The sequence below is a fragment of the Drosophila guanche genome, unplaced genomic scaffold (genome assembly GCF_900245975.1).
Source record: "Drosophila guanche unplaced genomic scaffold, DGUA_6, whole genome shotgun sequence".
NCBI classification, from domain to species: Eukaryota; Metazoa; Arthropoda; class Insecta; order Diptera; family Drosophilidae; genus Drosophila; species Drosophila guanche.
Window position 1 is genome coordinate 6,867,243 of NW_022995747.1, and position 23,849 is coordinate 6,891,091.

Consider the following 23,849-nt stretch of genomic DNA (forward strand, 5'->3'; position numbering starts at 1 on the left):
CTGTGTGTTTTCTAGCCAAAATCTATTAGAGAATGAAATGTCTACAAATTAAGCAGAAAATTCGCCTGGTCGGGCTGATTTTTATTTAATGGTGATAAATTAAGCTGCATCATGGCATAAGAAAATATGTATATGCTAGGGGAATTCAAAAGAACACACCGTTACTTTCTGATTCTTATCGATGTCATTGTTTGCTTGTCATAGCGTTTTCTTTGTCATAATCGCTTTTTTTTGCAAAGATTTTTGCTCATTTTTCTATAGAAGTTTATCTAACAGTTCGCGGAATCAATCACAATTTGTGGTTATTATTTATAATTGCAAAAGTTAACAATGCAAACAAGTTACGAATCGTTTACGTGGTCTATTAAGATTAAGCTTTTAAGAGAGTTTCGGATAATTGATATAAAAATTTAGTTTATTTCCAATGCCCATAGACTTTGAGTTAATAAAAATGTAAAGATTAAAAGCATAACCAAAACAATTTCAATATCCTCTCGCTATTCACCCTCTGGCGTTCATCAATATAAATAAACTATGAGCACAGCCAATACCATGCCTCATAAAAATAAAAATAAAAATAAAAAAAGAGCACAACTCAATCAAAGCGAAATTCAATTCATGTCTACACTTACGAAGAAATTGCCTCTAATCAAAATAAATTTGTCAAATGTATTGCCGAATCGTGATGCAATAAAAAGAAACCGAATCAAGAAAACCCCCCAGCAGAAAAATGAAAACAACTCAACAAAAAAAAAAACTAAACTTCAGACTGCATTTGTGTGTGTGTGTGTAACTCTAGCTTTTCGCTTTTCTTCGGGTTTCATCCATTTTTCTTTGGCTTGTCAGCGCGTGAGAGTTTTTCTTGGCCAACATATTTGAATATGAAATGGCCCGACAGCAGCTGTGACAAAAGTCATAGGCCCATAAAGCGATAGGAAATGCCACACACGCGTTTGGGTTGGGGTACTGGGTTTTGGTGCTCGTTTTACCCTTTTTTGTTGGGAAATCAATGCAGTTGATTGTATGGGAATTTTCAATCAGTTTTGCCGGTCCCGAAAGATGGCATTGCATAAGCGTTGACAGCGTCGTCGTCGCGTTGACAATAATGATGTTTTATGAAACATTTTGAGATTGTTTAAACACTGGCGTTTAGTCTGCAATTGCGAATTATGCAAATTTATGACCGTTGGTCAATACACGAGTTTCCGCGGATCTGGGATTTTGTATACTCGTAATTTCCTCGAGCTCGCGTTTGTCGTGGTCGCGCTGGTGGTCGTGGTTCGTGCCTTGGTCTGGGTCTGGGTCCGGGTCCAGCTTGGACACGAGCTCTGTCCAGGCGCCTGGTCAATGACCTCCTGTAGTTGCTGCTGCTGCTGTGGGCCAGGCCCAACAATAGAGACACGCTAATATTAATGGCCAACCCGTTTTGATGGCTTTAACTGTACATAAGCAGGGGGTCAACAGCTACGGCTACGCCAGTGTGTGCTTCTGTTTAATTTCATTGTTCAAACAATTCAACAACAAAAAAATCAGTCGCATAATTGCCACGCAATATTCACTTCACTTTCGTTGCTACATTTATTGGCAATTTCATTGGGACTGGGATTGGGTTCATATTGTATTTTGCCAAGTTTTTTTTATGTATTTTTGCACAAAATTTGCATGCGTGCCAAGTGAAAAGAAAAGAAGCGTGACGAAATAAAAGCAAACGAATTTCAATTGTATTTTTTTTGATAAATGTCGGTCCGTCGCCGTCAGCACTTTCTATTTCAGGCTGAGTGTCGCGCATCGAAAGCATCGAAAACCTACTCAGAGGCACAGACAAAAGAATAGAATGGCAAAATTGACGATCGAACGCAGTGAAAGTGTCTTGGCAAATTGGCCAAAAACATCTTGCGAGCCAGTTTTGTTTCGGTCTCAAGTTTGTGGCTTGAATCTTTCGTTTTGGGGGGCTGACACTGCCACTGCCACTGGGAGGTCTCAATCCGCCGCAGGAGCGGCTGCAGAACGACTTTTCAATATTCAAAGCCACCTACGTGTCGCTTGCAACTTGTTTTGCATACACACAGATACACAAATACATATCTACAGAGCACTCCACCAGCAGCAGCAGCAGTGGTGGCGGCAGCTCTCGCCAATCATTTCAGGGAATGGGCATAACTTTTGAAAGCCGAGCAGGGCACTACACAACATGTAATAACTCTGTGTCTATACCCTTACTGAAGAACGGGGATATTATCCGAGGAATCAGCTTGGATACTCCACAATTCAATGAGACAAACTTTAGCACTTTCCGGGTAGAGTTCTAGCGGTTACTTAAATCATAACAAATATTCTTGCAGTACCTAAATCTCCATGAACAGAGTGTAAAGTCTTCGCATTGCAATATCGTATTACAGATTTCCCTTTTGGCTGTTTCTAAATCAATTTATGAGTTTTTTGCTATTGCCTGTCGCTGCATTTGGGCAAACCCGAAACCTGAACTTGATCCACAGCAGCAGCAGAGCAGGCGCAGAGCAGGCACAGAGCACACAGCTGCGCTTTTGATGTCAAGGGAGTGAAGTCAGTTCGCACGGCACGGCTCTTGGCCAAGTTATTACCACTCATATTGAGTAGCTAGACTATGGTCGGGAAGTGGTGAACGGCTGGAACAGCGACCAGCAATGGGGACTTGGCTGACTGCCTCACTGGCTTTTGTTAATTTATTTTTACTGCTCCCCAAACATGATGAAGTACTTGCCGCAGCAGCAGCACCACCACCACCACCACCACCAGCACCAGTAAGAAATTAAGTTGCAGTCGCAGCCGCAGCGCAGCGAAGCCCAGAGCCAAGTGGCAGGTACAAAAGCCCCGACTACGTCTCCAGATCCATAAAGTATTTTGCTCCGGTGCGCAGGCGCAGCTAACGAGACGAAACTCAAACTCGAACTCGGGGAACAGGAACAGGCACAGGCCCAAGTCTCTCAGGTTGAAGTCCAGATTTGGGCCCAATACGTTTAGCCCTCGGGTTGGGTTCTTTATTGTTTACTCGTCCGTCTCTCTCTCGCTCTCGCTCACTCTCTGCCTCTCTACCCGTGTCTGCTGCTGTCGCTGTGTGCCTGTGTGTGCATGTTGCAGACTTGTTTCATAACTGGTCCACGATTCTTGGAACTGAAGGAACAAAGGCTGGGGCTGATTTTGATTTTGACCGACAAACGTTGTCTGCGCTTGTTTGCCGTTGACTCCGACTCTTCCCCTCCTGCCACAGCTACAGCTGCTAGCTGTTTGCTCAACCCAAACCCATAGCCATGCTTGGCCTGCATCTCCGTGGCAGGCAGGCAGGCAGAGTGTACTTGAAAATGACTGGAAAGATACGAATGTGCCGCACATGCGCGTAGATTACTGTGAGATAGAGGCAGAAAAAGGGTTACCCCAGACGGAAAGTTGCTTCGATCGTTGCCTTTGCCTGACTGCCTGCCTGCCTGCCTGCCTGCCTCCTGCCTGTTGGCGTGTTAGAAAACCTTTTTAACGCGCTCCGAATCGGAGACCGAGTCCGCGTCCGAGGCGGCGGCAACTTAATTTTAATGGTAAGCCGCATCTCCAATTAGAACTCGTGCAATATGAGACGCTGGGATCTGGACACCCAAAACAGAACACAAGGAGCCTCTTGGATGGTGCCACAAATTTATGGGTTCTTAGGGCTTTGATTTGGTGTGACTACCAGCCACGATATGTGTTAACACTTGAATGATCGTGTGATCTGTGGATCTTCCAGCTAACTTTTCCCTCCAACCCATGCGAAAATTCTGATTAATATTCAATCGGCGTAAGTTCAGCGCTGGAATCATTAGCCAAATTGGTCTTGACCATATCGGGCTACTAGCCATACCTAAATCTATATCTATATCTATATCTATATCTATGTCTTTAGGAAAGTTGAAACGAAACAAGCGCCACCTTTGTAGAGGGGATCAACATTCCCACTGTCCGCAACTGAATTTCGTGGAATGGGAATGGAAAAAAATAAAGATTGGCAAAGACAAAAGCAGGAAAAAAACAAAACATATAAGAACGAAATAAAAGTTCACACACAAGAGATAAAAATCATTTCAACTACGTGAGATCTGTGGGCTGCTGCTGTTGTTGTTGTTGTTGTTTGTGTTTGTGTTTCTCTAGTATTTATTGTCATACATAGTCTGTCACTTCTTTTAATTGTTTATGGCCTTGTTAGAGCTGCGCTCTTTTCTTCTCGGTGGAGACTCTTTTCTTATTGCTTTTTCGGCATTTCTCGTACCAGCCGGAGCGAGGGCGATCAACTTTGGGTCGATCTTGTGATTACTTTGAGCGTAAATTAAAATGAATTCTTTGGAATATACTAAGTAGAGAAGACTGAAATGACGGCGAGAAGAGACAAGTGCGCGCTAACCGGTTTATCAGAAATGGAATATGCATAAATACTGCATATTCAGATACATATATATCTACGGCTTTGGCGTCATCAGAGACTCAAGAGATACTCTGACTGTGTGCTCCAGTTCGCGAAGTAATTGCCAGACAATCAATGGCTCATTACGTAAATTGGCAATTAGAAGCAGATATTGTATACACCACCGATTTGATTTGATTTGATTTGTCTTTACTTTTCCAATTTGTTTCATTTAGATGGCAATTATGTGATTGCCATTGTGTGTGGTGTAGCATGTGGCATGTGTTGTTGTCTGTGGGCGTGTTCCACATTTAGCGAGCGGCAATTATCCCCTCTGATTAGTGTTAATGCAATGCCAAAATGCACACCGAATCATAATCACTTCTCTGCCGGATCAGAGTCGAGTTGTCGGCTTTCCAGCACAAATTGGACAGAGCCAGAGTCGCTCTCGGACTTTCACGCTCGAAAGTTTTTACGCTCAAGAATTTCTCTTTCGCAATAATTGACTCCAAATCTCTTCAATTAAGCATTTGCGAATGCGCGAAAGACAAGACCGAGACCAGAACCAGAAACAACTACACACCAGACTTTTTCTTGTTTGTTTTGGATTTTTCCTTTGCTGTTGCTGCTGCTGCTGCGGCAGTTTGTAGTTTGATTTGCTTTTGCTTCTTCATGTTTTTAGTATTTTCAGGTTTTCTGCTCCACTTTCGGCTCGTCCCGACACGCTGACGCTGCTGACGTTGCCGACTCTGTCGCTGACACGGATGCGGATGTGGCGCATGGAAAATCCGCAAGTGAAACAAGTTCATCTGACAATCAGCGTCACTGGGTAGTCGCCAGAAACTGGCACAGGGAAAAGCCACCCCAGTGCCCAAAGTCTCCAGTTCCAGTTTCAGTTCCCCAATAAAAAAAAACCCCACTTCTCGTTTTTTTTGTAGCTGGGTGACCTTACAAAAATTAGCAAGCCATACAACAATTATTATCATTATTCGTACTTCTTTTTCATTTTCTGGCACGTTCCACTGCATCACCACTGCTGGTGGTCATTGTTGGCCATTGACACGGACCGCTTATTGTCTCTGGGCCATAAATAATCATAGACCGCCCCTCTTAGCCAACCCCAACAGTGCCCAGACTCTTGGCCCGTTTGGCTTTTCTAGTGGCACTTTGTCACTATTTTGTAGCATGCTCTCGGTTCCGGCACTGGCCCCGAGCAGAGCAGCGCTAGTTCACATTTTCGCCTTGACCAAAATGGTCAGCAAAGGGTGGGCCCCGGATCCCTAAGTGGTCAAAAGTGTTTGAATACTGTTGCCAGCAGCAGAGTTCAATGTCATATTGGTAATGGTAATACAATTGGCCAGCTTTCCTCGTGTTTCTCTCTGTGTGTCTGCCTGTTCGGCTCTTAGTTTTGTTGCGACTTTTGGGGTCTTGCCTAAACGATTTTAATTACGATTGTAATGCCAAAATTAATTGTTAACAAAAAGGTGGGGCTGTGCCCAAACAAAGGTGCAAGCGATAGCATAAATCGATTCAGTTGGCCAATAGCGAGGGTGGGTCTAGTTTAGGGAATTGATTGAGCAATTTTTTGGACTACTTGGTCTGCAGAAAATGGGAGTGTAAAATGAACTATAAGATCAATAGGAAAATACCTGTAACAATTATGTTGTATTCTCTTTCTTTGTATAAGTTTCTATATGTTTTGTTTGTTTGCCGTTCCACTTAATTTCCACGCTTGAGTTGACTCATTGCTCATGTTTCATCATAATTTGGTCTGCGTTCGCGGGCGCCTCACGTAACTTTCGCACTTTCAATTCATGAATTAGCACATTCATCAATTAACACACTGTAAATCTTGTGAGGCGAGTACGCGTAGAGTTAATCAAGACGCTGGAACTGGAATGACCCCAATTGTGGTAGGAACTTGAATGAATGAGCAACTCTCGCCTCGTCCTGGGTCTGCGGCGGTTTTGTGCGTGCCTTAAAGAAAAAACGAAATTTTCTGGCTCCTCTCTGCAGTGTTATCGCTTGGCTGTCATTTTCACTGTTCGATGCATTTTATGCTACCTTCACTCTGTGCGTTTTTTATCTAAGTCCCTTTCCCATTTGCTCTCTACCTTCCCTTAGAGACAACAAGTCTTTGGATTTTTACCTTTCCCTTACAGCCAACAAGTCTTCTGCTGTCTTTGGTGTTTTCCCTTCTTTTATAAGCAAGTCGCCGTCTGTCGTCTGTCGTCTACATTCCCTTATGGCATAAAGCAATGTCTTCTTTTGATTGCGTCAACCTTCTACACTTGGCAAAAATATGAAATACATAAAGGAAAAATGTGAAATTAAATAATTCGTGTGATCATTCTTAACACCTCCAGAAATTACAGCTAGCAGCGATAGATTTGTTTTAAAGTCTGTAAAAATAATAACTGAAATTGCTTTCCTTACCCTCTAAGCCTTTAAGAAATCACGCTCCAAGAACAACCCTTTTTTTGTTTTCTCTGTGTACACTTGACTGGTTGTTCAAGTACATTTTAATGAGCGCAAACAAAACATTTTCGTTGTCCTTTTTGTGCACCCCTGCCCCTGGCCCTTGGGCTTTACCAGCCCTGGATTGCACAGCGGGCGGCGCATTTCAAGGTGAATTTTTGTGAAAGGAAATCGATTGATTTACATAGATGGCTGATGGCAGAGAGGTGGCGGAAGGCAGGTAAGGTAAGCGCAGGTGGAGAGTCGGCAGGGTCGCCACACACACGCCCCTCGACATGACCTATGCCCCATAAGCACTTTTATGGTTTCCAAAACAACGAATAATAAAGGTGGTTTTATGCCCTGCTGGCTTTAAGTGACCATCGTTTCCACGTCAATTGGTTTGCAATTTTTGGGGGCAGCAACAAAAAGAGACACGACCGATTGAGTCACTGGTTGCACTGCGCCATTTTTATTTTTAGTTCTAGCAGCTATAAAATCGAGGCAGCATTCGGGATACGAAGAGTATTTCTGAATATGAAAAACAATTGTGCCGGTATTCATTTTGACGCTGCAGCTGTCGCGTTTCCCTGCTGCTGCACAGCACACGCGACGGCTACGTAATTCCCCATTTTCAATGGATGCACAATGATCTGGTCGATGTTTGGCTTAATGTTTGCTTTTGTGCAGCATAAATTAGTTACCCAAAATATGCGAACATTAATTTCAGTTTAGTGTGAGGCAACAATAAGAGGCAAATTGTTAGACAGACGGAGAGTAAAAATATAATGAGAGAGGAGAAACAAAAAGATTTAAGTTTATAGAGCTCTACAGGCACCGAATTAAACGATATTTTTAGCTAAAACTGATATGATTTAGTAGATATTACAGTAAATGAAAGTCAAACCCCTAAAAAACGTAATAATTGTGCCCGAAATAGATTAAAATCGAATACCATTTATTTCGCGCTTACTTGATTTAATTAGCAATAAATCATGATACCCGTTGCCAGCCCCTGACCCTTGGCAAACCTTTCAATTAGCCAGCCGTATTATCGATTGTTTACTGTAGCCGTGAGGGGGATTTTTGGTGTACAAGCTTGCAAAGTTTTTATTTTCAATTTGGCGCCATTCCAAATTAGCAAAACCGAATTAACGCAGACACAGACCAGCCCCCAGGTCCGCAGCCCGCAATCCCCAGCCATTGCCAGCCTTTATCTCTCTCTCTCTCTCTCGTTGGTTTTCAATTTTCCACTATATTTTCTCTGCACTGGGTTCTCGCTCAGTCCAGAGCTAACGCCGCGTATGAGCAATATTCAAGGGAAGCGTAAAATGCCGCCGCCGGGCAACGACAATGACAACGACAACATCTTCCCCATGTTTGGCGCCGTAAAAAAAAAAGAACCTACAAAATCTTACCACAACCCTGGAAATTATTGTGGGTAGGAAACTGAAGGAACGTGAATATTTTTGCACAGCGAAAAGAAAGAAAAACTGAATGCGTTTTCAAGGAAAGTGCCGGCATGTCGTGGGCGTGTCTGGTGGATATGTTGGAGTTTTGTTGATTGCCGCCAGCTCGTTCCGTAAAATTGCTTTCGCCCTTCCCAACCAACCTACTCTCAAGAGTTCGACAGAAAATTACGAACAATAATGCGTTTTGTTAATGGCGGCGGCGTTGCCATTATCAGAGGCCAGGCACAGAGCTAGACGCAGACAGCCCCATTCTCGCATGACTCCAAACTCGAAACTCCATCTCCGTCTCTGTCTGGCCTGGCCTGGCCCTAACTTTGCCCATTAGAATGGCTGTCTGTGCCGCATAAAATGCCCATGATTATGGCTTTGCCAATTTAATTGTTAGCCCTGTCCCAATCGGTGCGAATTTTTTGGGGTGTCACAAGCATTAAATTTGATTAAAGTTTGCCGCCAACTGTTGGCCGCTGTGCCTTAGATTTATGGCATCCATTAGTTTAATCAAAAACTGCACCGAATGCTGCTCAATGTATCTACATATCTATGAGGGCCAAAAGGTTGCCATTTTTGTTGCTCTGCCAAATGTTGCCACAAGCCTGTGCCGTCTGTGCACCCAAGTGCGGACACTAACCAAAAGCCAAAGAGTTAAGGGCCAGGCTGTAACCATGGACATAGGGCTACTCGTACATGACATGCACAAAATTTGTTGGCACTTGGCTATGCTTCGGGACTGAAACAAATTGCCCGCAGACTGCGGCAGTGGGAGGATATGACGTCGGAAGTGTGTGACGGTATATGAGCAAGGTACCTTGGTTTAGAGACCCAGGGGAATGTAAATATAGTATGGATTTGAGCACTTAATGTGAATGGAAGTAGCGCCATATAAACCACAAATGAAAACTTACATTTCGAGAAATTTTATGAAGATTAAACAGATTAAACTCAGGCAATTGTGCTGGCTAAAAGTGATCCTAAAACTTAATAACAAAACTTTTTTATTCTTATTTTAAAGCCATATTTGCGCCACTTATTTCCCATTCCCAACCACTGTATGGTGTTGACATTTTGGGACGTTATTAGAATTTCAGCCAGAAGGACCCTGCGTGTGGACCAAGTGACTTTTATGCATTGTCGGCGTCTGTCCGGGCGACCATCGGAGGGCTGCGTCCTGTCCTATCCTGTCTGACTGTCTGACTGTCTGCCTGTCGACCTGACAACCCTGATGCTTGACATTGCACACAGTGGTTCACTCTTCAGTCGTTTGTCAGCCCGTCTGGCTGTCACTCAAAACTCAAGCCCCTCTCTGAGCCTCTCTTGCATTGCATAACTTTTGCCACCCCTTTTTGGTGGCTGCTTTCTTTTTTGTTGTTGCCATTTTTGCGGTTGGCCAAAAGGCTTAACTCAATTTGCCACCACACTGGACTTTCCGAAATGTAAATGCAAGCGAAAGACACGTGTGGCTTGTAAGTCGAATCATGGTAGGTGGGCGAAAGGGAAATATCGGGCTATACGGGCCATGCTGACGGGTATATTCATTTCTTTAGAAAATTAACAGCAATGAAATAGCTATAATTTGTCGTCATTTAGCGAGCAAGAAATGTTGTTTATAAATAAACAGGATTCCGGTGCTGTTTTCGGCTATAAGTAAACAATTTTTGCTGCTTGATGCTCACATCAAATGAAGGCGTGGGCGAATCAACTAGTAGACCCCTCCGGCTATCTTTCTTAATTTCCTAGTGAAAAGTAATGAAGAAAATACAAAAATATACAACGACAAAACAAAAACGATACCACACCTTATGCCATAAACAAAAAAAATTATAGCTGCGGAATCAGCAGACATAATTAATGTTATTTCGAATGAGTCCGGAAAAAGAAGAAATAAAAGCACAGCGAATAAATGGAAAGGGAATGCATTAAGTTAAAATCTCATAATGCGATAAATAAGTCATGGACTGTAAACGAGATGGGAAATAAAAGTATTTCACACAAATTCTGAATTTACATATATTTTTTGGGGATTTTTGTGGATTAACACATGAACTTGCAACTATAAAAAACAATTTGTCACTATTTTTACCTAAGGTTTATGTATTTTGCGGTACCTAAGAACTATAAAATGCGTTTATTATTGATGTAATTTGGGAAATATTGGTGTTGGGGTATGTATTGTTTTTATAGGAAAATTTAAAGGAAGTTCCAAATAAATTCAAGGTTATAGAAATAACCTTCAATAAAACGCCATTTCCCCTGCACATTTTCAGCTTCATTTCCAATGCAGCCAGCAAATGGAGCTCTGACAGCGAAGATAATGGAATACCAAAATTGTGCTTTTGGCCAGACAGCAGCCACTCCGCAGCTGCAAGATTTCCCCCGGCCATGTAGGGAACGAAGGAAAAGCTCTGTGGCTCCGTGTGCCCTGTGGAAAATGTCACCACTTGACGGAAGTAATCATCATCAGTCGCGTCATCATTGTCATTGCCAATGCGAAGAGCAGCGCAGAGTCTTTGGAGTTTGGCAAACACGCAGTTCCAGACCATGTCGATATGGCTGGGAAGATGGCCGGTTAATAGTTCCGCAAACAGCAGACGATGGCCCCGCAAACGCAGACACAGACGATAGAAAGTTGCAAGTCAGAGAGAACTGCAGCCGGAACTGGCCTCTGGTTTTGGTCTGGGCCGCAGTCTAGGGGACTGAAGCGGCGCCAATGCCAGTTCCATTATATGGCAATTATGCCTGCAACCCCCACAAAACATTTGGGTGTAAATGTACGTAAGGGAAGTTGGGAAAGCAACCCCAGGCTATGGCGCTTGTCGCCCCGAGCCAGACGCACGCCATGACGTCGTCCGGCAGACCGCAAGTTTCGTTTAAACAATCTATGGAGCTACCCCCAATCCAAAACTCAGTTTGGGGGAGACCCAGATCTCCCCTTGAGCGTTGCACGCGACACGACCCCACCATAAAACCAAACTTTGCCACATGTTTGTTGTCAACAAATATCAACTCTAATTTTTATGCTGCGTGCAGTTCTGTTTGGAGCTTGGAGTTTGAGAGACACTGAGTTTTGCAGCTGCACAACGATGGAAATCACTGGGCTTACATGGCCGGGCAACCTATGGCAGTGACTATCAGATAAACAGATCCAAAAGTATCTACAAGTTGTCTTTGTGTTCGCAGGAGCAACAGCATGTGTGTGTCTTGTCTGCCACAGCCGCCAGCCTGGCCTGGCCTGGTCTGCAATTTGTGCAGCTTTTGTCGCAATGTCAAGAAACTTTTTGTGTGACTCCCTCGGTCCGACAACCCCCACGCAGCCGGCAAACAGTTAAGTTGTTGTGCCATTTTATGGGCTACAGCATTTAAGGATCAAGACATTCAGAATTTATGGCCACAAACGCATTTGCAACCCTACACTCCACCCAACTGGTGGTGCGAAACCATCTGTCTCCGCGTATACAGTTTCCCTAAGCCCAAGATTGCCCGAAAAACTATTCGCAAACTTTAGTTTTGCATTCATTTGGTTCATCCGCAAATCTATCTCTGGTTTCCATGGGCTTTATCCACGTTCCTTTGTGCGGCAGCTGCGTGCGGCAATTATAAATGTGGGTAAAACTTTGCAGACACTTGAGAACTCCCAAGGGGGCACGCACAGGTCAATGCAGCTCAATTAAATGGATGTCCAAAGGCCTTTGTATAGAACCAATTGACTATCAAGTGAAGGCATGCCACGAAGCATTCGGTCGGGGGCGCAAAAATAACTTTGGCGCCGACACTCGAATAATATACAGAGCATTCCGAACCCTCTTTGGATGAGAGGCCACCCTCCCTCCCCATTAGACTTGATTTGTATGCGTTTAATGGGAAATTTCAATCAGACGATGGCACGCTCACTTTTGCATGAAGTATCTTCAAGTGGTGGGGCCATGTGGATCGGATAGATACTACATCTATTCCACAAATGCGGCTACTGCATTTGTGTGCAGTGAAATTGTTGTTTGTTGTACATATCCACTCCGCTCTGCGCCGACTTCTCACAGCCATATCTTATCGGCTTATCTGGCATACCAAGACGAGCAGACAGACGACCGATTGTTGCCTGTTGTGCAAGCCATAAAGATACTTGAATTGAACTTATTGTAATTAATACGAGTACGACTCGACAAGTAATTTCAATGCCAAGCGCAGATAGAAATGTATCTCAGGCAGCAGAATAAATCGAGCTTCGGAGAATTTCAGCATGCCTTCTGCGGTTTATCAATGCAAAAGATAGCCAGTGCGAAGCCCCAGAAAAGCTGCTGCTGGTGCTGCTGCTGCTGCTACCATGTGTGGCATGTGTGTGGAAACCCACCCGGAAATGGAAGCGCACTAATGCGTTCCCTTGGTATGCCCGCACTCAGGCGGGGTGGGCGTATGCAACGCATTTGACAAGCCAAAAGATACAAAGATACATTAAAACCAATTCCAAATCCATTAGCTGAGTGCGGGCATAGTGCGGGGCGTAGTCAGGAGCCCTTAAGTGGTGTCAATTAATAACCAGCGTCGCAGTTAGTCAAAATGTTTTGTTTAACATTTTTGGTTGACAGTCTGCTAGATAAATGATGAAGTTTTTCCAGTCACCCCTTAAGGAAACCATAAACTCTTTTTGAAGTTCGATTTGTTAAAAGTTTTAGGCCTAAGCGGATATTGATTTTAAATTTGTGACGTGGAATACCTCTCCCTTATCAAACTACTTTTATGGGTATTTATTGGCATAGATAAAGACCACTGTAAACTTTACAAGTAGCCATGAATTAAAGTACTTAAGGAAATGACGGACAACTAATTAAGTTTGCAATATCGACACAAACTATCAGTAGATTGTTCGCAGTTTCTTCGAAAACGAAATACTATTGGTTTGAAATGAAAGGACTAAAAGCAAAAGTAATAATTAGTTTGATTATAATTCCACGCCATAAAAACATATCACTAAAAACATTATTCTTCTTAGCTCCAATCTAAGCTCATCTAAGCACAACCAATCACTTTTATTCTTTAGCATTATTCCCTGCCAAGTGGATTGTTTGTGGAGCGCTCTCAATAATCCAATGCCAATCCATCAGCAGCAAATAGCAGCAATTCCAATCCATCAACACCATATATTGTATATGGTAGTATACAGCTGCACTAGTCGTCCGCTTACACACACTCAGATACTCCCGCGGACACACGTGCATGTACGAAGCGACTTGGCGACCCATTTTCAGACAGACACTTATTAAATCAACAGCACAGCAACAATTCCTCGATGGGTTTTGTTCGCTCCTCTGGTTCTTTGGTTTTGTCCGGTCGGTCGGGCGCTCAGTCGGTCTCTCGCTCACTCTTTCGACAATAACTGAAGCGACATTGCTGCTCTGTTCGAACCATTGCGCAAATATTATAAAGTCAAAGTCCAATAAAGAAAGAAAAGAACTGGAAGCAGTATGGGATAAAGTGGGTAAAGGGGGGTGGGTGGTGTACACTCTACACTGTAGAGCCAAGAGTTGTGGCTGCGTTGACTGCTCCAACTTATTCAAGTCGAAGCCAAAGGCGAGCTCGACTCAACTCATCTTCCACTTGGAGTCTTTTACCCAGAATTTTGTTGTGCTTTTTATACCCTTTAAGTGGGTGTTGAGGCTTTGATTTAAGTTTGTGCTTTTTATATATGTTTACTATTGATGTTTCAAACTACTCATAGTAGATCTACAGATATATGACTTTGGCTGGCCACAGACTCTTCCTTTTCCTCTACATAATTCTTGCAAGAGTAACAAATGCTTCGGTCCCTTGGTAAACCTTTTATTATTGTATGCTTCTGCTGCTGCTACAGCTGCTGTCTGCTTAGTAATTTTTATAGCTATTTCACTAAATTGTTGTCAATTGACTGGAGCTTGGCGCAAGTTTGGAGCATGTGTTGTTGCCACTGGCATTTTCGATTTTTTGCTGTTGTGTGCAGCAAAGTTTGCTTTTTATTCGATTACACATTATGGATGATGAAGTGGAAAGAGCAGCGCAGCACCATTGTTGCAAAGAAATAGTCGCAAATGGAACCAGATTTCATCATATACATTAAACTTTGAACCGGTCATAAACAAATTCGTACGAGGAGAGAAGAAATCTTCGACGAATTGCTGAAATTTTGATTGGCATTCTGTGCCTGCCATTAAATTTCGTTTTGGCAAAAACTGCGGCGTAAATATCTTTTTGTTTTGCAGCAGAGAACAAGCAAATAATAGATTGATGGATACAGATAGAGATAAATAAATAAATAATACTAGAGTGTTGAGCCACAGAGCGATGCAACGGCCAGCAAGACTTTTGTTTAGATTTGACAAAGGCCGCAGGAAGATATAAAACAGTAGCCAGCGGCAACGGACCGGACCGGACCAGAATTCTATGCCAGAATCGCAAACAATTTTTATTGGGTCATCGGCGGGGCCACATTGGCAGCGGCTGTTGGCCTTTTTGCTGTTTGCCACATCGGCTACACATCTTTCTGTGTGCAACATGTCGCATGACCACCTTTTTGGCGACTTTGTTGTCTTTGTTGTCTGTCAAATGCTAATTTTGCTGTCAGCACCCGTAAATACAGGAGGACCAGCATACGACCAGAATAGCCCAATTTGTTGACCCTTCGTCATGCTTGTGTTGCTCTCGATACTCGTTTGTTGTTGTTGTGGCTGCTGTGGTTCTAATGCCATGCCCCATGGGTTAATAAACTTGTTTATTAATGCTCCTCACACAACACGACACGACTCATAAATAAACACTTCGATTGATTTAGTACGCGGTGGTTTTGGGGGCTCTAACAAAGGCGTTTGCGGTGTTCGTTCTCCTTTTTGCAAGTGTTGTTTACAAGCCCCTTAAGCCTTAAGCCGCTTAAATACGAGCGTATTCCCCAAGTCGTTCGTTTCTTCTTTTCCGCAGCAATAGCATAATCATATTTATTTTGATTATACAAATATAAGAACATCGAACAATGGCCAAGAAGCAGCAAAAGGCTGAAGAAGACAAACAACAAAAGCCAGCTGTGGGCGTGAGTCCCATAGGTTCATGGATCCGTTCCGAGCCACGAGCTCCGAACTTGTTACTCCGTTACTGCTGTTGTTATGGCCGTTCAGTTGTTTACTTCTCAATGGTAATCATAAATTAATTTATACACTTGAAGAAATCATAAAGAGATTTGGCATTGAGGTAAACACCCAAAAGCGTGTTTAGCATTTATAAATTCTTGGAAAAAGCCTATCACTTTATCTCGCGTTCATAAATGAAATATCAAATCAAACTCGAATGATTAAAAGAATGATTACTTCACTTACTTCATGATAATCCTTTCTATTCCATTAAAACTCTCTCTTACTATCACTTCCTTTTTCCCCCAGTGTACATTTTGCCTTTAATGAGTTATTTGCACTGCGTTTGGGGTGCGTCTTAAATATGTTTTGGGCACGAGAACGTTTTGGGGGTACGAGTATTTAAGGTGTTGTCGCAGACACTCACATGATTGAGGCGTGCCGCAATTTTGGCATGCTCCTCCTGGTAGGCCTTGCGCGCCTTTCGCTTGTCCTGTGAGAGATGTGTCAGCTTGTCGCAGACCACTTCCAGCTGCTCGGCATTGAATTTGAACTGTTTGGCCTGTTGGTCCAGCTCATCCATATAGGATCGCCAGGACTTTGTGATGAGGCTGCCTGAAAGTCGAGAAACCAGATCAATTGATTAGGTAAAGAGAAAGCTGAAGCAAAGAGGGAAGCAATGTTGGTTTAATGTATGATAATTAGGCATTTGATTTCAATCGCCAACAGGTTGAATGTGGGCCATTTGGTTGCATTGCATCTCGAATTATACCTACGCAGTAAGCCGATAAACAATATCTTGATTAGACACACCGTTTCAATGACCGCGAAATCCGAAACTAATCATCAAATTGCACATCCACAGAGTTGTGACTCATGGAAATTGTCTCCATTTACCAGTTGGGGCAATGTTCAGACAATGATTCAGCCTCACTTTTGAGAAAGACTTGAGCTATGCTTAAGAGTTGTTAGCTGAAGCAGTTGCCAAACAAAACGGAAACAAAATAGTTGGCCAAAATCTTTTACGGTTCGTTAAGTTTTATTTGAAACTCAGTTTCGTTGCAATCGGAGCTGTGGAGCGGCTGGCTGGCTGCTCCCAAGACAAGTTCATGGTCAAGGTGAGACGAGAGGCAAATCTGAGAAGTCAGCAGAGAATAAAATACGAGGCAGCAGCTGCTGCTGCTGCTGCTGCAGTCTGTGTGTGGAACTATCAAAATGGTCCAAACTAAATCATTCGCTATGTGGCCATTGTCTGTGTGAGGGAGTGTGCGTGTGTGGTGTGTGCTCGGATCCAGCGGATACGTTTGTTTGGCAATGTAAACAGCAAACAGAAACATTTCCCAGGCCCCCCAAAACTGACACAGACTGGAAATTATAGCAATTATGGTATGAATATCATCCACATACGGAGGGGTGTGTGCTGCTCGTTGTAATAGCAAAGCGGAGCACGGGCAGCACTGGGCCCGGACAGCTGCACTTTGTCGACACTTTGATGAGCTTAGTGCAGTGCAGTGTAGTGCAGTGCAAGTATCTTTGAGATACACAGAACGTTTTGCCAGGGCAATTACCACACAGCACACACATGAGATGGAGCTGGAGCTGGAGCTGGAGTCCTGTCCGGCTGATGATGCCACACAGAGCACGGTAGTTGAAAACAATTTGCTTGTCTTGTGATTATCTCAAATCGCTTGAAATAAAACCTTACGCGTATTATTCACTGGGAAATGTGATCAAGTCACGCGATTGCCTCCGGAAACTTCCCTTTTTTTTTGGATGGCAAGACTGCCAAAATTCACACTGTAACCGGAGCACAAACAACAATAGGAAGGGAACTAGATTTTGGCAAGACGCTCAGAGGAGATATATGAACAATATATGACTGCACAGATGCTTCCTTTTCCAACTTAATAGCATGTGGGCTTTAATAACTCTCTCTCTCTCTCTTAAGGGTCTGTGACTAGTTATTTCTGGTTTGTATGAAGATTGTACATTTGGCGTCATTCGGCTGGGGACAAGGGGCATTGACTGTCCCTGCCGGGCGCATCATCCACCAGTTTATCGACAACAACAGATGGAAACATTGGAAACGACTTTAATGCTCTGACTAATGGGTGATAACTGGTGGTTCCTATAACCGAGGAAACCTCGAAACAATTCTCTGAGTAATCTACATGTCAACATACATAAGTTTCAAAAGAAAATCTCTTTCAAGCATTGTCGAAAGATTAATAAAATGTGCATTTTTGTTTGAACTATGTTACCAGATTTTGGGGAACAGATGTTAACAATTTCAAAGAGCAGTATTTTCCGGCTTTGATTTCACAGATTTTATGGCTTTTGTCACTCTGGTTTTTGGTTTTAAAATATGATCAAAAGAAAAAGTTCCACAACTCGAATTTCAGAACTTTCAGCACAACTAGCACCCTCTCTTCTATCACGAAATTAATTAAGACTTTTATTCCACAATTATCATAACTGGGCGTTCAGTCAGTGCCCTATAATGTATGTTCGCGATTTCAAAGCAAAGCAAAACATGAACGCAAACACTTATCTTCAGGCAGTGTGGTCTCTACTCCAATCAGAGGCTTGGCCTTTTCTTGGAATTGCACTAGCAAAACACTCTTAACATTATTGACCAAACAATTGACTGCTGTCTGGAATGATATCTTATCTACCACGGACTGTACGCTATTCTAAATGGAATAGGGATGGGAATGGAAATGGTATTGGGGATGTTTGGGCTCTTTCGGCTGTTTTCTTACCTTGCATTTCGTCAGCCCGATCGATTTTCAGGCCCTGTTGGGCCACAGCTGTCAAACTGATTGCGTATTCCTTGTCGCATTTGGCCTTCAACTGAATGGATCTCTTCATGGTCTCCATGAGACGCAATTCGGCATCCTGCCTCACGATCAGCGCCTCGTGTGCGGCCCGACTTTGCAGGGCCGATGAGAAGCCCATTTTGATGGAGTTCTTCTATATGTTCTCTACTGTATGTGCACTATTTTCGTTAGGGCTCTCTGTGATATAGGAATACCATTCGGATGATTCAGTTTTTTGCGATTAACGGGGGAGCTAGATGGAAGTGGGGTAAAGAGTTTCACTTTTATTAAATTGCACGAGCAGAACACCAGAAAAAACACTGAGGGAAAACCGATTCGGGCGGACATATGGCAAACACTTGTTGCATGCCAAATTATATTTATGTATGGTGTGGGGAGGGGGTTGGATTTTTCACGCGCGTTTTTGACACTTTTTTGTCCACCCTGGTTAAATTACACACACACACACACACTCCTTCCTATGTGCTCTGGTATGCAGCCAGAAAATAAACTTTCACATGCGTTGATATTTCTTGTTTGCTGTATTTCGAATTTCTTTATGTAGATATCTCTCTGTGGCCGCGACATTTGCTAATTACACACCGACCCGTCCCGGCTTTTGATTAACGGCTTTATTCGAGTCACTGGCAGATACTTTTTTATCCGCTAATTAACGCATTTTCCGCATCTCTTTCTTTGCCGCAACTTAACTCGAACTCCGTGTGGGGAGATACTTATTGCAAAGTGTAAAATTATATGTGTATGCATTTATTTTGTGGTATTTTTAATGCAACAGTTGTCTTCACTTGAACTTTTCTCAAAGTATTTTCCAAGAGCTTAGCTACGGCGCAGTTGTGGCTTTTTTGTTGTTGTTTTTTCGATGAGGAAAACTTGTTTTTCCCGCTTGCTGTGGGGATGGCAAACAAAAATAAACATTGCCCCAAGAGCCGCCGCGCAAGAGGAGTGGAGGAGCAGCCAGTCGTCAGTCAATAAGGAAACACTGAGGGGCACAAGGTGTGTGCGGCAAGTACGTGTATCTTACAGATACATGGATGCGCCAGAACAACAACTTGATGCATTGTTTGTATGTGCGTGCCCCTCCACTGCGCTCCCCATATCGGAGTTGGCCAAGTCGGGTAAAACATAAACGGGTTAGGCAGCACCAACAACAACCACTAACTGGGGGATCTTCTTCGATAACCAGAACAGGAACCACCGCACAGCACAACCACACCGTTATATAAATTAAAAATGTAAAAACAAAAAACTTTAGTGCTCGGCTTTAAGCAATAACGAAATAAATCTCCAAACACCCGATCCGATAAGGCGATCTGAATTTGTTTTTGGTTTATGGTCGGGCAGTGGGCAAAGGGGAGAACTCTTTTACCGCAGAATCTCTATTTTCTCTTTTCTCTTTGGACTGCGACTGTCACTGCAATTTGCGTAATCAGAGCAAGGTTTTAAACACAATCATGATTTTATATATAGATCGTTATCGTATCAAAATCTTTATCAAACGTTGACGCCAGGCAACGACGACGAATTCATATTTCGAAATCGAAAAACTGCGGAAAACTTAAAACCGGAAGGAAAACGAACCGTTAGACTCGAAGCGAATCCCCTAGGGATGTTGAATGCTCATTTTTAAATATTTTGTAGGTGATATTTGTTTTTGTCGTTATTATATACACCGAATATATCAACAGAACAGTTCAATTCGTTTAAAAGCGCCAACCGTCGGGTTTTTGTTGCTTCGCGGCCAAGAAATGTATGTTTGTTGAATATACTTATTATTATTATTTTTTAATCATATTTTTGTAGGTGATATCAACGTACTTTTCTGAATTCACAAATTCTACACTATTTTTCTGGTGTGTCCGACGCGGTCGACATTTTCATTCACGCTCGGTTCAAAAAGTTATTCATTTTATTCACGAATGGATTCAATGGATTCAATGTGGCGGTAGAAACCATACTGGCTTGGTTTTGTTGTCATATCGTGAATGGGGAATATTGCCTCATTGTGAACGTGCGCATAAAAGGTGCGCGAAATAAGCCACCTTACAAACAGAAATACCCTTGATCAATTTTCAAATTGTTTTCATTCCTTAATTTTGTCTTAAATTCAACAAATGAATGTGCAAATATTGTGAAATAATTTAAATAATTAAATAAAAATTAACTTATATAATTAAATATATAAATAATTACCAAAACCCTTATATTGTCTATAGTTTTTTTATTCTATTTTATGTTTGGTGATTCTCATTAGTTTTTCATACTCCCTTCGCAGAGGAAGAGAGCTTACAAAACTCCCTTATTTGTACCAAAATATAAGACGTATTAATATATTTTATTTGTTTGATATTTAGTTGTTATTAGTTGTCTCATTAGCTGTTTAAGTTCCATTTTGCAGAGGAAAAGAGCTTTCAAATTCCCTTAACGAAGCAAAAGAGCTTTCATGGTGCGAAATTTGTACCAAAAATGAAGGTGTCGACAACCGGTAAATACGTCACAAACAATTTCTTCCAGGTATGCAAAAACCACCCCTTTTTCATCCCCCGTGATTGATTTCATACAAACAAAATCGTTCACGTCATGTTATATGAATCCTTAAACAGGTGCGGAAAAGCTGGGAGTTTTGAAAAGTTCGTCCTTTTTTACCTTATTGCCATACCTTGCGAATCACATGCCAAAGAAAGGATTAGGTCAGCAGAGAGAGGATTAGGTCAGCAAAGAGAGCAAGAGACTCTCTCCTCTCTCTACTCATTTTTGCGGCTCAATATGAGCAAAATAATATACGTTCACACTTACTATTCCTCGATTTTGATCATCCATTTAATATTACCAGCTAGTTAGAGCTCTCAACACAAAAACTATAATTTTAATTGACTAATGAATGGATTCTCCTGAAGATTTACCAGCTTTCATGGCTTTCTTTTATTGGATTATTTACAAAATAAGGTTTGCTCCTTGCGGATACATTCAGAGGCCCCGGCAGCATGTTGCCGGAGAATGAAGTGTTTACTTTTAAATACCCTGTAGAAAGAAAAACGGCACCGAGCGATATGTACATATTCATATGTTTTTGTCACATATCTATTGGTTTATTTGAATAAATGTTGCAAGTGGGTGGAGAATACATTTACATAAATTTGTACATAAATACATCCAACAAGTTCTGATAAATTTCCATTGCCCAAAAGATATGATATGGTGGTTCTTGCCAAAAACGAAAAGTCATTCTCGGAGCAGTCCAAACGAGTTTCATTCCAAGGGGATTTGGCGGGGATTTCAAATGTTTGCTGACTTCGACTTTTTGTCAATGAATTTTTGTCTTCTATTCTTCTCTCCCCCTGTGTATCTCCGGTCCATTGTAATCCGAGAATTACCAAAATTGCCTTTCCGCACTATTAATTACCAAGGTTCGGCACTTTGCTTTTCGACAGCTGCCAGGATCCAGGATCCGTTGCCATCGCTACCACCCACCCATTAAACAGGAGACAAACACACTTCCGGGAAACAAAATCAGCTAAAATGTAACCAAAACAAAAAGCTACGAGTATGATAAATGTTATGCGTAGATCTACTACCCCTTGGGCAATGCACCCCTCCACAACCCATCAGAATTGTCCATTACACTTTACCCCATTTCTAGTCCTGCCTGGGTCAGGATAAAGGATAAATGTGGAAATGCATTTGCCCATCAAGTGCAGGCGGGCCAATAAATTCATTAATAAATGGAAAAGTGAAAAGCGCAGCAACTTTGCGTGTTTCCCCGCCCATCCTGCTGCTTGAGTTCTTTGTTATCCTTGTGGTCTGGGGTGCCGGGTGCTGGGTCCTGGACTGCGCATAAAGCCTTTGAAAAGTTCTGCAATGTCAGGCAGGCGCCACTCGCTTCACTGTCCATTCCCCCAATGGAGCGCCCATTCCCAGTACTTGAATAATGGATATTGAAATCGCATCGAGTTTAAAGGAGAGTGTGAGAAATTGTACTTTATACCGATTAATGCTGCCGTGTTGGAGGACAAAACCCCTGACCATTGATTTGATTGCCGGGCAAATGGTCCTCTTCCTGTGATGCTGCCAGCCAGACACCTCCCAGCCCCAGTCCTTTGGCAGCCTGTTGCCCACGTCCGAGTCTGGTCGCTCCTTTGTTCTGCCAGCCATTCATCTCGGTTGCTCTTGTTTGCATTCTGTGTTTTCTTTTGGGTTTTAGGGTGTTTGCCATTGTCTATCGTATGCACCGGCAATGGGACTTGGACCCATAAACCGGGACCCGGGTGTGCTGAGTTTATTTTAGTTGGAACCAGACGAAAAAAGGAAAAAAATCAAGGCGCCTCAGCATCATAAAGTATTTAGTGCGACAGAGATACCGGGATACCGGACACCCGGCACGTTTCCCACAGCCAAACATGTGCACCCTGATGACTGCTGACAATATTCCTATTTTATTTGCGGATATCCCCATAAAGATGAACCGAAGGAGGAACTTAACCGCCGTCTGGCACTTGCTTATTCTCGGGTAATTGGGCCAACTATAAGTAGAAGAGCGTCCCAAATATCTGCGTCTAATTTAAGAACTCAAAGTGACGCATCTTCGCGGGACATAAATCTCTTGAAATGAGCCGTATATGTTCTAGGGGATAACAGAACGCACTCACAATGTTGCAATTTCAATACTCTCTAGATCCATGGAGAGCTCTACTCTCCCTAGCATCGGTTTTGTATGGAGACCAATTGAAACTAATGAATAAATTACCCATGCACAGTGTAAGACAGTGGAAAATTGATGAGAGAAGTTCAAAATGGGGCTGAACTTATATCGTATTCTTTCTGGTGTGTGACCGAGTGGTTCGGTTTGGTAATGGGAACTTGACAAACAATAGATGACCGACTTCAGAGAGGTTGTGCAATAGTGTGACAGCAACAAATTGACACAGTTGATGGGCCAGAATTAAGTAACAAAATCAAAACAAAACAATATTCAAGTGAAGAGTTAGGGAAATCGAAATACCCATCTGACATAGCAGACACCTTGCAGTGTCCCCCTCCCCACCCTGAAGAAGGCATCCAATTCCTGGACTGTTTAGCATTCCGCTCGGGTACTGGGTTGGGGCGGGGGGAGTGGCAAGAGCTATAGGAACTCCCATGCCAATTTGTTGTTGTGTGCAAGAATTTCATTTATGTTCACAGCAACAAAGAAACGGTAAATACACCCAAGAGAGAAGGAGGAGGAGGAGCTGCACATTTATGGAAATTATTAAGTGCAAGCAATGACCAAGTGGTTTCTTTTCTCTTTCTTTTTCCCATTTTCCTTTTCAAACAGCTTGAATGCATTTCTTGTGCGTAGATATTTTTATGGGCAATTGCTGGAATGACTGCCAGCAAAGATATTGTAATTACATTTATCTCTTATCCGACTTATGTGGAGGGTTTCTACCTTATAATTGTCACCTCAACGTCTGACTAGGCTAGAAAGTTCAAGGAATAAACGGTTAGGCAGTGATAAAAGGTGTTAAACCGCAAGTCTTTCTCCAAACAGGAGACCTTGGTTAGGGTTCTACCCCTTTGAAACGAACGACCCATGAAGCACTTTCACGAATTTAGCACA

The 23,849-nt window shown here is 42.7% G+C and overlaps 1 protein-coding gene across 5 annotated transcripts in view; it reads right to left on the reverse strand.

Annotated features, from left to right (window-relative positions):
• LOC117582733 (tyrosine-protein kinase Fer) overlaps positions 1 to 20,202 on the reverse strand; it is a 28,442-nt gene extending 8,240 nt beyond the window's left edge. For 3 of the 5 annotated variants that reach the window (XM_034270663.1, XM_034270662.1, XM_034270659.1), the window contains exons 1-3: positions 20,072 to 20,202; positions 18,179 to 18,488; positions 15,844 to 16,031 (exon numbers count right to left, since the gene is read on the reverse strand). In XM_034270663.1, the coding sequence (XP_034126554.1) occupies positions 15,844 to 16,031; positions 18,179 to 18,374 (384 nt within the window). In that variant the 5' untranslated portion in view covers positions 18,375 to 18,488; positions 20,072 to 20,202. Of the gene's footprint in view, positions 1 to 15,843; positions 16,032 to 18,178; positions 18,517 to 20,071 lie in introns of those variants that run through there. The other 2 variants (XM_034270660.1, XM_034270661.1) reach the window with 2 other exon arrangements.
• Between the last annotated feature and the right edge of the window lie 3,647 nt (positions 20,203 to 23,849).